The 16,816-nt window shown below is 46.4% G+C and overlaps 1 protein-coding gene across 1 annotated transcript in view; it reads right to left on the reverse strand.

Annotated features, from left to right (window-relative positions):
• Positions 1-16,816, reverse strand: part of CFAP251 (cilia and flagella associated protein 251) — a 663,510-nt gene that overhangs the window by 509,291 nt on the left and 137,403 nt on the right. The window contains exon 6 of the mRNA XM_086942981.1: positions 15,279-15,387. Within this exon, the coding sequence (XP_086799107.1) occupies positions 15,279-15,387 (109 nt within the window). The remainder of the gene's footprint in view (positions 1-15,278; positions 15,388-16,816) is intronic.

A 16,816-nucleotide genomic window follows, 5' to 3' on the forward strand; every position in this document is an offset into this window, starting at 1 on the left:
TGGCTAAGGAGTAGTCACCCTGCATCCGCAGGCACCATCTAAGAACTCTGAGGTTTGCTGCAAGTCCTTCCTCAGGAATCCGACTGCCCAGCTCGACGAGAACCGGCTTCCCTGGCACCTCTGACCTCTACCCACATCGTCAGCACAGCTGAGATCTGTGGGTGCGACGAGACCTCGAGGGACCGGCCATCATCAAGACCTGCACGATTTCTTAACCAGCACGACCACCGAGGGATCCTCTGGTGAGTGCTCTGGGGTCCGAGAAGCCCCGACCCTGAGCAGCTCCAGTATCGAAGCGCAGCCTCCCGGCATCTCCACGATCTGCGTGGGGCCCTTCTGCTCTTTGCTGTTCAGCACGTTGTCTGGTCACTAGCCGCTGGCTTGTGACCTTCTTGACGACACCCGACAACCAACGCTGCTGGTCTGGTTGCTCCAGACTGGCCTTTGCTCCCTTCTGCGAGAGGAGCACCCCGGACCCTCCTGGTCCACTCAAGACGCCATTTTAGGCCCACCACGTGGCCCTGAAATTTGCCAGGGCTTGTTGCCCCAATCCGGGGCCCAGCAACGCCGACCGCATCAACCTTCGTGGGACAGCTCGCACCTCCATCCTGGTCGCCGACAACTCCTCCTGGTCCGTGAGACTGCAGAGCCTAGCGTCGCCCACTCACCTAGTCGAGGTGACGATCATCCGGTGCCCTCCTGGTACCCTCTGACTACTGGCTAGTAGTACGAACTTGGTCCCCTCTGCTTTCAGGTGTCATCCATCTCTGATCCAGGCTTGGATCTCGACGAACTATCTACACTGGTCGCCGGCCAGCAACTCCTTCCTTCCGGCTCCTGGCTCGTCAGCGAAGACTCCCGACGTCTGTAAAGACTTATGCAGCCGCAGCCCTTGGGGCTAGGTAACTTTGGCATTTCGGTGCCCGCATAGCCTCCTTATTTAAGGGTCCCGAGTCCCTATCGCTTCCGACTTGCCTTATCGGGTCCGCCCGAGATCACTAAACTTTCCGTGCCCTCGGGCACTTGTATTGATTGTGCACTTGAAGTATTTTCTTAAGAGTTTCGTTGTGTGCTTAGTACCCTGTCCTCGTAAAGAGTACAGGGCTGTTGTGATTCTAATAAATATACTGTTTATTTTCATAACACTTGTGTGGTGTCCTTTCACTTGGTGTTCAAGGGGTATGTGATGGTATAACAGCTGGCTTAACACGCCCTCTAGAATTTAGCCCGAAGACTGCTCGTATCCACGCTACTAGGATAGCTGGTCTACGGTTGACTTACAACCAATCACCATTAGGGTCGTTTGGACCGATGCATAGTGATCACTAGACTAGTGAGCACTGCATATCGGGCCAACTTCTCACACAGACGACATACTGCTGTATGTTGCGGGCCCGAAGACTTCAATCCATTGGATCCTTCATATATTTTCGATCTTTGGTAAGCACTCTTGATACACCGTAAATTGGACATACCTAGGAATTGACATAACATCTGATCCACTTTTCTTATATAACAACAATCTTCGAGGCCCGCTAACGCAACTGCAAAATGACTTCCGACACTGGTGAGCCCTCCCTCTGACCCTACTTGGCAGAGCGGCGCTGTTTAAAATGCTGGCACTGCCCGCTTCCTACATCTGCTATAAAACACCCCTTTCAAAGTCTTAGACACAAACTTCACCAGTGTGGAGAGTGTGATCCAGACCCTACTGTGGGGCAGGAAGAACCCCCCCATTGCAACACATAAAGTGACGAGAGGGTGGTACGATGGTGGGATCTCCCTACCTGACCTTAAGCTATATTACTGGGCGTCTCAACTGACGGTAATCAACCAATGGGTCTATGGCCCGCAGCTTGAACCAGCCTATATGATGGAAAATGGTTACTGAGCCCGGCGGTCACCAAAGAGCACTCTACACAAACAAAAGACATCAGCACCTCATGGGTCCCACGGCCCAGACCATGGCAATTTGGCATCAGGTAACTAAGATATTGGGCTGGCATAAAAAAATAACACAAGTGACCCCCTTGTGGGAATCAGATCAATTGGGCACACTGAGCGACTGCCCGGGTTCAACAGGTGGGACACGATTGGTATCTCTACAGTCTGCGGCCTGTGGAAGAACAGCAGGGTGGTCACATTTAGTGGGTTGCAAGCAGAATACCAGTTGGCAAACTCAGAGGCCTTCAGATACCTACAAATAAGTCATGTCATAAAGTCTGCTGTTCCTAGGGAAGACCCAGGCATCCCCGCTGGAGGAAAGGTTACTTTCAGAACATATGACCCGCAAGGCTATATCCCTGACCTACTGGAAATTAATAAACAACAGACCCGACCCACTTGTCCGCCTCAGACAGCATTGGGAGACAGACATAGGGAGTTTAGAGGATGAGGAATGGCAGGAGGCAATATCTACCCCACTAGAAGTAGCTATTCCAATGAAGCTGAGACTAATTCAACTCAAAACCTTGCAAAGGACCTGGTCAAGATGAAAAGGAGGACAGACTCGGAATGCCTCAGGTTCTGCACTCAAAAAAAGGTACGTTCTTCCATACACTTTGGGAGTGCCCTGTGATTCAACCTTATAGCGATGGAATCATAACTAAACTTAAAGAGGTTTTTGAGAAAGAAATCATCAACTCCTCATAACTCTGCCGGCTTAATATATGGGAGGCCACTGACCTGACCCGTACTGAGCAAACCTCGGTGTCCCTGGGGCTGGCCCTAGCTAAAAGAAACACAGCCCAAAAATGGGGAGTAAGTGATAAACCATCGATTGGGGAATGGGCAAAGGACATGGATAGATCATTGATCGCAGGAGAAGAGGTCTTCAGGAACAGAGGCTTCCCGAAGAAGTGGGATAAAAAATTGGCTAAATGGAATGCGTCTTGGGGTGGACTCTGTATCTCCCCCACAGAGGAACTGAGAAGAGGGAGGAAAGGGGGCGATCATTGACAATTATGAAATATGTAACTGCATGTATGAGCTAATACCGGGACCTAGAGAGACACCAATTGTAATGTGTGTTGCCTTCATACTTGTTCTAATGCTGAGAATCTTTTAAAAATAAGAGTTCCCAAAAAAAAAAAAATCACACAAGCTAGGGCATTCAACACAGATATGATCATTGTTAGTTCCTAAGTAGCCACACCTTATGCACTTTGGGGGAGGTTGAGTGGCAAACTTGGATATTCCAATAGAGACGGATGATGGTAAAAAAGTGATTCCTCTTCAGGTTGGCTGTTTTTACTGTTGAGTACAGAGTCTTCAAGGAGTTATCCCGTACTGTGTTAATATCTCCCTCGAGAAAAGTTCTACTCCATACTGAGTGAGGGGGTGCTAATACATTTTCCTCTGCTGTCAAAACTCTCATACCACATTGCAACCTCCTTATTCTTCGATCTAATGTCCTGAAGAGAAAGCTCCAACACACAGTTGTCCCCAATTTCCTTTTGTGATGCCACAAACCAGGAGTTTAATTGAATAAACTTGACTCTGGACAGATCTTCACCAGTCTTGGCTTTTAAAAATTCCAATGGATATACTCCCTCAAGTGACAACAGGTCTGACCATGTTGTAACCCCGCCCTCCTAAGTGGAAGACCTAAGCCATCTTTCAAGCATTCTGGGGTTCCGGGACATACCCAGATTGGAGCCAAGTCTGAATAATAACCAATACCCCACCTCCTCTTGACATTATACCATACATTTAGAGCAGGTCTTATTACTTTTAATCAGACTTTCTTGAAAAACCTTGGGGCACCAAACTTATAAAGAAAGCCCTCCATGCTCCATTGCCTCACTATCTCCCCCAGATGTTTTCCCCAAATAGAATCATCCGCCTTTATCAAAAGTATCTCAATATTTGTAAACTGGAAGGCTACACAGTACCAGTTAAAATCAGGTAGGGCCAATCTCCCTTTGTTATGCAAACTTTTTTCCAAGACAATCCAGCACCTTTACATGCCCAGATAAAACTCACAACCTTCCCCTGAATTCTATTGGTACCTTGTTTGGAAAACCCAAGGGGGATAGTATTAAAAAGGTAGGTAAATTTGGGAAGGATGGCCATTTTCATTAAATTAACACGTCCAAAAATTGTCAATGGGAGTTTTTCATCTTGTTAATAGGCAGTCAATTTCTTTAGTGTCCCTTTTCAAATTAACTTGCAGGATTTCATCTATTTCATCCACAATTGTGATGCCCAGATATCTAAAATTGGGGCTCACTTTCCCATCCCAATCCGTGACATTCCAACACATAACTTCGATTTTAGCAGTATTTACTAAGTACCCAGAGAGGGAGCCAAATTCCACCGATAGATGTTCCATAACAGGATCGGCCATATATATTAATAAATCGTCGGCATAAAGTGCGACTTTGCAGCTGTAGGGTGGAGAACTGTAGGAAACTACTGAAGCATCCAATCTTATCAATTGAGTGAGATGTTCTATGTATATATCAAATAGAAGAAGAGAAAGAGGGCAGCCCTGCCATGTCCCCCTTAGCATACTAAGACTGGGGGTTAATGTGCCAGTAAAGAAAATCCTGGCCGACGCTCCTTCATGGATCACCTTAAGCGTATTAAGAAATTTAGGGCCAAATTCCATTGCGCTCATAAACTCCCAAAGGAAGACTCAGCATATTCGATCAAACGCCTTAGCAGCATCTGAAGCTACTAGGGCCAAGGGAGCAGATCTTTTGTGCCTCCTGGTCACTCCTGAGTGCAATAGACTCTGTCCCCTCTGCTGCAGGTACTTCTCATCTATCTTGAATCCACATTTGGGTTCCACCGGACACTTTCACCTTCTTCGTCAGCTGCATCTTGCTGAAGTCCTCCATTGAGTTTGACAGCTGTTTCCGACACCACTTCGCACCTATGTACCCGGTTTCCCTGGTGTTGGTATCCTGATTCCTAGGACATCCATGCAAGGGGTGGCTCTCTAACCTTCTGTCTTCCACAGGGTTTCTTCAAGGTCCACTGGGAAGGGTACTTCTTTAAAATTGGAACCGTGACTTACCTATTAACCTGAATTGAGCACTTGGTCGGGTTTCCACTCTGCACACGGCCTCCACGGGGTTCCTGGGTACTTATCGAGGGTTGTTCCTTGGGTCCCCAGCTCTTCTACGTTTTCTGGGTACAGTCTTGACTTGAGTAGTGGTCCGCATCCCACTATTTTAGTATATGGTTTGGTCTCCCCCTGGAGACTACTGTGTAGTTGGGCTACTTACCTGTTCTATTTTCAAAGTATTGTGTGGATTGTGTTTATATCTGCGGGTAGGAGATATTTTTATGTGTAAGTGAGTGTCTTCTGATAAATACATATTTGTATAAATACACTCTGTGGTTCTTTTTCACTTAATCTATACCAGTAAGATTTGTTCTGGTAAAACAAGCTGCTTTACACTCCTTCTGGACTAAGCCTGAAAGCTGCTCTCCACAGCTACCACTGAGAGAGTTTTCTAAGGTTATCTAAGAACACTAAAATCACCATAAGTGTTGTCTGGATTAGTGCAGGGTGCTACACTTACATAAGTGAGCACCATATACTAAGCCAGCCTCCTACAAATGCCATGGGTTTCTCCCATTGTTGTAATAGCCAAAAAGGACAGTGAAGGAGCTATATGGATTTGCGTTAACATGCGTCAAGCGAACAAGGCAATTGAAAGAGAACATCCAGGTCCTCACATTACCTACATGACAACACAACCGAATGGTGCAACGATCTTCTCTCAACCAAATTTGGATAAAAGATATCATCAGATGGAACTCGAAGAGAATTGCAGGTACATTACAACCTTTTTTACACACATTGGTCTTTTCCGATATAAAAGACTGAGTTTTGGTGTGTCATCCGCTGCAGAGCTGTTTCAAGATGTCATTCATCATATCATACAGCCTGTAATGAATGCCTTCAAGTATAGAGATGGCATATTGGTTTTCAGAGCTACCCAGAAGGGGCACGATAAAGTTCTCACACAAGTGTGTTGTTTACTTGCTGAGGCAGGTCTGATGATTTTGAATGCTGAGAAATGTGAATTCCATAAGACCAAGCTGAAATTCTTTAGCCATACCTTTTCTGATGGGGGTATGACACCTGATCCAGCTACAGTGCAAGCGTCGTCAATTGCCAGTCCCCCACAAGATGTGTCCATGTTACGTTCATTCCTTGGCATGGCCAGTTACTGTTCTAGATATATACAAGACTTTACCACTGTAAGTGCTCCGTTCAGAGACCGGACGGAAAAGAATGGTTCAACTCATTGGTCACAAGAGGTAGTTCTCTGTTCTGAGTCTTTGTTGTAAAGGAGATACTTGAGTTCCATCTTGTGCCTCTTCTTCACTAAAAAAGCATAGCCTTTATTTGATCCAAATCAGACTCATCTTTACACTTTTGGCCAGATGATGCAGAAGAAACTAGCCTTTTTGGTGAATGCAGATGGACTAAGTGATTAAGATGGCATGATTGAAGAAAGTGGAGATATTGAGGATGCAGATGACACCAAGTACACTATTAGTGGTTGTAGAAGGCTGGCCTAGTATATGGTGCACACTTATTTAAGTGAAGCACCTTGCACTAATCCAGGCATCAGTTATGGTCATTTTAGTGGTCTTAGAAAACCATAGACAGCTCTCCAAGTGGTAGCTGTGGAGAACAGCTTCTCACACACAAGAAGGGGGACAGGTACAGCACAACCACTACTCCAGCCTCCCTAATCACAACTGTATCGCGCACAAAGAGGAGTATTGTGTATGAATCTCTTCGAGAGGTGCCACGTGCTTCGTGAAAAAATACTGCCTCCACTCACAAAATTGTGACATGCTTCATAACTTTGGCAGTAAGGAGGGGTGAAGGAACTCCTAATACTTTCCTGTCACCACCATCCTTCACATTTTTAATCCTAGTCAGTGGATCTAGGAATACATTATTTACAAAAGATACCACTGAACTAGTTTTAATCTTCACTGCACTTTTTCTTTCGGTGATCCCAGGATCCATTACCATATTATTTTTTTATATGTTTGCATTGTCCTATCCTCCCTTTTGCTCCACCCCACGCATTTCTCTACGCAGGGGTGTACTGTAAGCAAGCCAATTGAAGCATGTCACAATTTTGTGAGTGAAGGCAGTATTTTTTCACGAAGCACGTGCCACCTCTCTCAAACAGATTCATACACACTACTCCTCTCTGTGCATTACACCTGGGAGAGCAGCCTTTAAGCTTAGTCCAGAAAGAGTGTTAAGCAGCTTGTTTTACCAGAAATAACCACATGGTGTGGGTTAAACAAAAAAGAACCACACAGTGTAGTTATAAAAATAAGTATATTTACTATACACCCCCACTAACACATTGGTATACCTCCTACCCGGTGATATCAACACAATATACACAATACTTCAATCGTAAACAAGTAAGTAAGCTCAATACACAGCGGTCTCCAGGGGGAGACCAAACCATATACTAAAGAAGTGGAATGCAAACTGCAAATGGATTAGGGACTTTGATCAGGAGACTCAGAAGAGCTGGAGACATAAGGAACACCCAAGGTAAGTACGCAGGAACCCCACTGAAGCTGTGTGAAGTGGAAACGCAGCTGCATACTCAATGCAAGTCAGCGGGGATATTGCAGTTACAGTTTTCAGGAAGAAGGACCTTTCCCAGTGGATCCTGAAGAAACCCGGTGGAAGACAGAAGGTTAGAGAGTCACCCCACCCGTGGATACCCTAGGAACCACCATACCTACATCTGGGAAGCCGGATGCATAGGTGCAAAGTGACGTCGGGAACCACTGTAGACCACAACGGAGGACTTCAGGAAAGATGCCGGTGGCAAGGAAGGTGAAAGAATCTGGTGGAATCCAAGGGTGAATTCTTGAAGCGAAGAACCTTCAAGCAGAGGGGACAGAGTCTACGCCACTCAGGGATTACCAGGAGCCAGGGAAGAGCAATTACCACTGATGACGGGAGATGCAGGAGTGATGACAGTGACTTTGTCGCTGCAGCTGTGAGGAGTAGGCAACACTGTGAAGGACCAGGAGCGATTCACCAGCTGTCCCACGTCAGAAGTAAAGAATCAGGGGGAGTGTGATACAGTGCCAACGAGAAGTGTGTGGGATAGACTTACAACCCCTACCTAAAGTCCCACAAGGTTCCTCGCTAAGTCCCATGCTATTTAACATTTATGGAGCAGACTTAGCGAGGGTAATAAAGGCACATGGAGTACGGCTAACATCTTATGCAGATGATACCCAGCTGGTCCTGGGCATCCATAAGGACGGCTGCGCTGTGGCAGCCAACTTCCAGAGAGCTATGCTTGAGGTCAGTACCTGGATGGCCTCTAATTGTCTTAGGCTCAACTCGGACAAGACCGAGGTTATGACCTTTGTAAAACTCTCTCCAGAATGGTCTTCTAACTGGTGGCCGGAAAAGCTCGGCTATCCACCTGTCCCAGTGGAAAAAGCCAGAAACCTGGGAATCATTTTTGACAGCAAGTTGGTATTTGACCTTCATACAAACAAGGTTGTGTCGTCTTCTTTCTTTATTCTGAAGAAGATTAAGAAGCTGCTGCCTTATCTCCCTCCTTCAGCTGGGAAGACTCTGGTCTCTACCTTAGTCTTCTCCAAAATGGATTATGGAAACGCTCTCTTTCTCCATACCCAGAAGCGTGTTATAACAAAGCTGCAATCCATCCAGAATGCGGCAGCCAGGATTCTCCTGAGCATTCCTCGCCGCAACTCCACCACTCTTGGCATTCGTCAACTCCACTGGCTGAGAGTAGAGAGCCGCATTAAATTCAAGGCCCTCTGCATTGCATATAGGGCAGTACACGGCATAGGACCCAGGTTCCTGACGGAAGCCTTTCAGCCATACACTCCAGGACGGCAATTAAGATCGGCCAATACCAACCTCCTCACTGTGCCACGCACAAGAACGGCCACCTGGGGAGATAGACGTTTCTTGGTGGCCACCCCAAAACTCTGGAATCTTCTGCCACATTCCATCAAAACTGCCCCGAACCTGATGAGCTTCCGCAGGCTCTTAAAAACGTGGTTATTTAACCAGTGAGAGGATGACTGACCCCAGTAGCTCCACAGCGCCGAGACACCCCAGGGTATTTGTTGCGCTATAAAAATTACGTAAATAAATAAATAAATAAATAAATGGTGACACCTTCATATATGGGATGCTAGAGACCTCACTCACAAAGAGTAAATCTTGGTAACTATGGGGACAATGATCGCCAAATGTAACATAGCCCAGAGATGGGGAGTTTCAACTATACCAACACTAGCTGTATGGAAGAAGGACTTGGACTGTTGCATGGTGGCTGAGAAAGTGGTCTATGAAGGCAGAGGGTGCCCCAAGAAATGGGAAAAAATTTGGGGAAAGTGGAATATCTATAGGCATAACATATGCATCCCCTCCCCCAGCCGCTAAACCCGGGTGGGAGACCCAGAGAATGACCCTGCATGATGTACAAGACAGCCCAACCTGACTTAATATGTGTGCATGGAAGTAAGATAAAGGTATGGCTTTATACCAATGTCATTGTCACTTGGTTGCTTCAAAACGAAATCAGATGTATATGTACTTGGCTGCTTAAAAATAATAACTGCAATATTATCTACTAAATGGTTAAATAAAAAAATAAAAAAGAACCAGGTGGGTCCGTATCCAGCGGGAACACCAACAAGTATTGGCAGCAGCAAAAGACGTGGTAAACTGGTTGGGACCAGCAAGGTCTAAGGTACACATCAATTGCAGGAGAGTACCAGCAGGTCTCGAGCAAGCAGGGGAGCCCACTGAAGTGAAAGGAGAATCTTAAGAGGACCCACAGGCCGAAGGCACAGAAGTCGCAAGAGGACTGCAAACAGCTCACCGAAGATGCAGGCCCATGGTGCAGAGGACACGGTGAGGACAAAGTGGTAGGCAGAGATACTGGAGGCTGGAGCTTCTTGTAGCCTGCAGATCTCTGGAGTACAGAGCCAACAAACCTTGGCAATGACAAGTAAACGCAGTGCACAGTGGTTCTGTTTCAGGAATTCCGATGAGGGATACTGGCCTCAAACTTGCTGAGAGGACATGTCCGGCCTCCAGGGAATTGCAGAGTCTGTGGGACATCAGGCGCAGCAGACCGGTCAGCCTCGTTGCGGTGCCTGCAGATGCAGGGGAGTGACTGCTTCACTCCAAGGGAGAGTCGTTCGGTTGTCTTTGATGTCCACAGGCCAGGAGAGGAACTTGGGTGAAGCACAAGCATAGAAGATGAAGAAGACTTGCAGAACACCAGGAGCAGCAGGAGTCTTCCATGGTGCAGTTTCGGTTCCAGGCAAAGTCCAAGGTGCCCAAACGGTCGAAGTGGAAGTGGTTTTGGTTTTGACTCTTGTCCCATGACAAATCTGAAGAGTCATTCACAGGTAAGCCCTCAAGTACCCTGGGTAAAGGGTTGGAATAATTCAAGGGTCCATCCCAGAAAGGAGGCTGGACAGACGGGAGGATACTCCCATGCCCTTTGTCCAGTTTCATGCCCGAGTGGGAACCAAGAGCTTCCTGAACTGGATCAAACTGGAGTATGGGGGGAGGGCACCAAATGTGTACATCAAGTCCTTTCTGGTAGGTGGTCACACCTACCTGTGACAGGAAATTTATTGTTCAAACTTCCCCTGCTTGAGCTCAGCTCAGCAGCAGGAGGGCAGAATTGTGCCTGGGGTCGGCTCAGCACTAGCTTGCTGGCAGACCCTGGAAGCCTGTTATCGGGAGTGCTGTGGGCTACCCTGAGGAGCCCCCCAGTGCATGGAATCATACCTCCAACACCAGTAACGGTGTTGGTGTAGGATTCCAACATGTTTGATACCAAACATGCCCAAGTTTGGCACAATATTTGGTTAGCCATTGTGTAATGACGCATCACCAATAAATTTAGGAAAATGGCTGGCCGCACTTACAAAGCCTGGCAAAGTGACTCAAGAGTTTGTAGGGGGTGCCCTGCTCATGCAAGGCACCCTCAAATTCATAACCTAGCACCCTGCTTTCAGGATTGAAAGGCCTGCCTTAGGGGTGACTTATAGATTTTAACAGTGCATCCTGGCACACTCCAAGGCCAGTCCGAGTCCCTAGCGCAAGAACACCATACTAACAGTCTCTGGCTTCTAAAGAAGACCTCAACCAAGAGTAGCAGGATGTAGAGGTTGTCGCATGTTGGACAAGTCTCTTCCTTAACCAGTCCTGCCAAGTACCATGCATCAGGGGTTGCCCCTGACGCATTTTAGTGCTAGTCTCAGCATTGCTGCACTAAAATGCATTAGTCATGCATTTATAGCACAAGTGAGACCACCCAAAGGCAGGCTCTCGTACCAGGCAGGCTAGAATGCATTTAAGTTGGGAGTGTATCTGCTGCTCAGCTGCGGGCTCAGTTCTGTTCTCCAAACACGGTGTAAGCATTACTTTTACTTATATCCATTATATTCTCAACTGCTGCATGCTCACTGCCATTGAATAATCACTGATTTCTATCAAGGCATTTAATAAGTTCAACTTGACAGCGCTAGCCAGGAAGCATCAATCCTTAAGCCAATGAGAATCGATGCATGGCCCAAAATTACAGCCAGTAGAGTGAGGGCGTGTGCTTGAGAGGAGGATCACAAGTCCGTATTCAGTAAGCCACAAGACACTTGTGATCCTCCTCTCAAGCACATGCCCTCACTCTACTGGCTGTAATTTTGGGCCATGCATCGAATATCATTGGCTTAATCCATAAACTTGTACAAAAGGGGGTGGTGTTGGACGGAGCATCTGAACCAATCAAACACTCACACCCAGTCAAGAGATCTGGGTTTAATCCATCACCGTTCTTTAGCCCACTCTGCCACCCCAGTTCAGACATGGCCATATGCAAATCAGTCTGACCCTGTGCCTCATGGGAACAGTCCATCCCGAACTGCTAAGTCATGCCTTCCCTGGACCGGAAACAAGCTTCCTAGGACCGGTTTCTGACATTCCGGCCGTCTTCAGCCAGGCTTGCTTGAATCCAGTGGCAAAGTGAGCAAGGGACTCACGTCTGAGCATACCCTGCCAACTTAGCAGCTATGCAGTGCCCTTTCTGGTGCTTTGCAGCTGTTTTAAGATCTTCTAAGTTTCTCGTTGCTCAAATGAGTGTCATTTCTGATATTTATATGTTTCCCTTGTCTTTATTTCTTGATTTTGCTCGAGAGAAAGTATCACTCATAGTGTTTGAATGTCACTCATAATTGCACTGAAATTATGAAAATGTCACACATAAGCCATTTGAAACCTCGGCCGCCTTTCCAATTGTGCGTTACACGCATACGTAGATAGACCGAGCCACAGCATAGAAAACATGCAGAAACTGTTTCTACAGTAGTAACAATATGAGAGAGAGGGAAAAGGGACACCCTCGGTCCCCCGGGCAATTTCAGTCAAACAACAAGAGAGTTCAAAAAAAGGAAGGAAATTAGCACAAAATCAGAGATGAAAATCTTCCTGTAGGATTCGCATTGGAAATCACTAGGGATTTATTAGAAGCCCTCACTCACCACCCTGGGTGGTGACATGCTTCATCATCGGGCCCACCAGGAGAAACCGAGTGCCTCCCTGGTGTGCTAGAATGCCAGAATACTGCAGAGCTGGATTTTTGTGACAGTGATGTGAAAAATATGTGATATTAAAATTGTCAAAGGACTGTACCATAAAGAAAAACTTTTATTCAATGGTCAGCCTGACAAGGTTAAAATATGTGTAGGGAAATGTGCCAATTAATGTATTGGTTATTTCCACTTAAAGTGGGATCGACATGTTTCAGCCCTTATGTGTGAGATTACTGGGCTTTCTTCAGGACCATGGGTGGTGTACCTCGGCGGTGTGGGCGTGCTATGGTCCACCCTACCAGAGGACGTGAAAGTTAAAAATTACTGTGTAAAAATTAGTGCAGGAAACAAACCATCAAGTTGTGGGAATTACCTCTACTTTAGAGGGACCTGTATAGTCTGGAGATAAAAAAGACATACCGACAGAAAAGACAAACATGGAATTAGAGAAATCTGATCAGTGATGTTGTCTGAAAGATCACTCTCTAAATATACATGCTTTGGCTAGTCAAGAAGACGTGACCGTTGTGGCATACATGCTACGTTTATATCATCAAAATGATGCTTCAAGCATGCAAAATGGTAGGAAGGAGTGTCCGATCAAGTTTCGGACTGTGGTAACAACACTCGTGGGTAGCGATCAATTGGCCAGATGGTGGGGGCCAGTGGGAGTGTGTATACCAATCAGGTATGATTTACTAAATATCAGAATGTCACAAATTAACAAAGCATTCTCACTTGTACATAAGAAGATCCACGCCCCATAGGTCTTGGGAGGTGGGTGGGGCCACACAGTAATTTTTAACTTTCACGTCCTCTGGTAGGGTGGACCTTAGCGCGCCCACACCGCCGAGGTACACCACCCATGGTCCTGAAGAAAGCCCAGTAATCTCACACATTAGGGCTGAAACATGTCGACCCCACTTTAAGTGGAAATAACCATATATTAATTGGCACATTTCCCTACACATATTTTAACCTTGTCAGGCTGACCATTGAATAAAAAATTTTCTTTATGGTACAGTCCTTTGACAATTTTAATATCACGTATTTTTTCACATCACTGTCACAAAAATCCAGCTCTGCAGTATTCTGGCGTTGTAGCACACCAGGTAGGCACTCGGCTTCTCCTGGTGGGCCCGATGATGAAGCATGTCACCACCCAGGGTGGTGAGTGAGGGCTTATAATAAATGGCTAGTGATTTCCAATGAGAATCCTACAGGAAGATTTTCATCTCTGATTTTGTGCTAATTTCCTCCTTTTTTTTGACACTCTCTTGTTGTTTGACTGAAACTGTTTCTACGACACTAAAAATAAACAAACACAGTGGAGAGGAAAGTATTCTGGCAAGCATACACTCTTCAACAAGGTAATAGCCAAAAACTTGAAATACCCACTACTTTAAACTAAAATTCTTATGGCGCCAAGCAAATGAATCACAACTCTCGCCAGAAACCTTGTTAGGCTCTTTTATCCAAGCCTTCCATCTATCCATCTGCTCATATCCACCATTTCACCTTTACATGCTCTCATCCGTCCATCCTTTCATTCATCCATACATCCTTTTGCTCATCCATCTATCTTTTTTACTTCCGTCTAATCATTCAATTCATCCTCCCTTTCACTCAGCCATTCATCCTTTCACTCACTCATCCATCCTTTTGCTCAACCTCCATCCACCCACCCTTTCACTCATTCACCCCTTCATCCATCCATCTTTTCACTGATACATTCATTCTTTCATTCATCCACCCTTTTATCCATCCATCCACCCAATCCTCCTTTTTACTCATCTACCATTCTTTCACTCAGTCATCCATCCTTTTCCTCACTCCATGCTTTTCTCATCCATCCATCCTTTCACTCATCCATCCATCCATCCACCTTTTCATTCATCCATCCATCCATCAATCCATCCACCCTCCCGTTTACTCATACATCCATCCATTTTTTCATCCATTCATCCACCCTCGATTTCACTCATCCGTCCATCTTCCCATCATACCTCCTTTCACTAACCCATCCATTCACCCTTTTACTCACACACACATCCATCCATCCATCCTGTCACTCACTTTTGTCTGCCAAACTGTGGACAGAAGAGACCCATCAAAAACTCCACCCTCACTGTAGCTGCTAAAGTTGGGGGTTCACAGTGCCCCAGCACCCATCCTTTTACTCATCCATCCATCCTGATACATCTATCCACCCCTTCACAGCACCATTCATCCATCCTTTCACTCAGCCATCCATACTTTCACTTTCTCATCCATCCGTACTTTCACTCCCTCATCCATCCTTTTTCTCATTCATCCACTCTTTCATCCATTCAGCCACACTCCCTTTCATCCATCCATCCACTCTTTTACTCATCCATCCACCTTTTCATCCATCCACCCATCGACCCTACCTTTCACTAATCCATCCTTACACTCATTCATCCATCCTTCCTTCCACCCATCCACCCTTTCACTCACCCATCCATCAATCTATCCTTTCACTCAGTCAGTTTCACGTTATTTATGAGCATGGTTTACGGAGCTGTAGACTGAAGAGGCCCATCGAGAACTCCACCCCCGCTTTAGATGTTAAGGCGGGAGGTTAACGACGCCCCTGTCGTGTCCTTCATTGACGCAAAAAGGTGGCAAACGAATGCAATGGGCTCTTTTACCTGCACTGGTCCTCCACCGATCGTTGCTAAATATTTCGTGTTACTTGACATTGCAATGGCAACAACGCCCCCTTCTGGATGACTGTCGAATATCGTGCGAACCGGAATACTGCAAAACAAAGCACAAGCATTCATTCGGTGGTTAGGACATGTGTCTTTTGCATCTTTATATAATTAATACGTTGAAAAGTATCTTGAACGCTCATGAATAACCACATTACAAGTGGAGGGGTACATTCGGGTCAGTGCGCCAACTAGAGTTTACACACAAACAAGATTCTAAGATGCAGGGTCATTCGAGCACCTGTTAGTTTTACCAAGCAAAATTCGCTGGAAACACCCGGTGAACGGAATCAGGGGCCTCGTGGCCTGCATGAACCTACGCCACTAGCGCACCAGCACAGGGGGCTGATTCTTTCTGATGTCCCTTGGCGGGACTGTTTGGAACCATGAGACGCTTCAAGTCGCCCCTCACTTCCTAGAGGCGCAGACAGACACCTGGAGCCCGGGACTCTTTTGACTATCCATGGACCCTTTCAAATGGAGTCCGGAATTTCCAGCCAGGATGACATTCGCCATCGGCCTTCCTCGGATGTCAGATGTGTTCACGGTGGTTGGCTGTCAGTTGGGGCCTGATGGAATACTGTCAAGCACAGGTCTTCCAAACCTGAGTACATTTGTTGGTGTTATGCAGTGTATTGCGGTATATTCGTAAGAAGTGGTAGAGACGCCACTACAAGTCCTCGCCTTTGTCTATCCCAATACACAGGGCCTTGAGGGTTCTACATCTCCCTTGGCTTGAGGCTATTGAAGCATTATCTTCTGGTCTGGGCCAGACCAGAAGATAATGCCTCAGTGGCCGTGCCAGAAGATAATGCCTCAATGGCCACACCAGAAGATAATACCTCAATGGCCAGACGGTCTGGTCATTGAGGTATTATCTTCTGGTGTGACCATTGAGGTATTATCTTCTGTTACGGCCACTGAGGCATTATCTTCTGGTCTGGCCACTGAGGCATTATCTTCTGGTGTGGCCATTAAGGCATTATCTTTTGGTCTGGCCATTGAGGCATTATCATCTGGTCTGGCAATTGAGGCATTATCTCCAGGTACAGCCATTGAGGCATTATCTCCAGGTACAGCCATTGATGCATTATCTTCTGGTCTGACCACTGAGGTATTATCTTCTGTTGTGGCCATTGAGGCATTATCTCCAGGTGCAGCCATTGAGGCATTATCTTCTGGTGTGGCCATTGAGGCATTATCTTCTGGTCTGGCCATTGAAGCATTATCTTCTGGTCTGGCCATTGAGGCATTATCTTCTGGTCTGGCCATTGAGGCATTATCTCCAGGTACAGCCATTGAGGCATTATCTTCTGGTGTGGCAATTGAGGCATTATTTTCTGGTCTGGCCATTGAGGCATTATCTCCAGGTGCAGTCATTGAGGCATTATCTTCTGGTCTGGCCATTGAGGCATTCTCTTTTGGTCTGGCCATTGAGGCATTATCATCTGGTCTATGGCATTATCACCTGGTCT

This window comes from Lissotriton vulgaris, chromosome 11 (assembly GCF_964263255.1).
Source record: "Lissotriton vulgaris chromosome 11, aLisVul1.2, whole genome shotgun sequence".
NCBI classification, from domain to species: Eukaryota; Metazoa; Chordata; class Amphibia; order Caudata; family Salamandridae; genus Lissotriton; species Lissotriton vulgaris.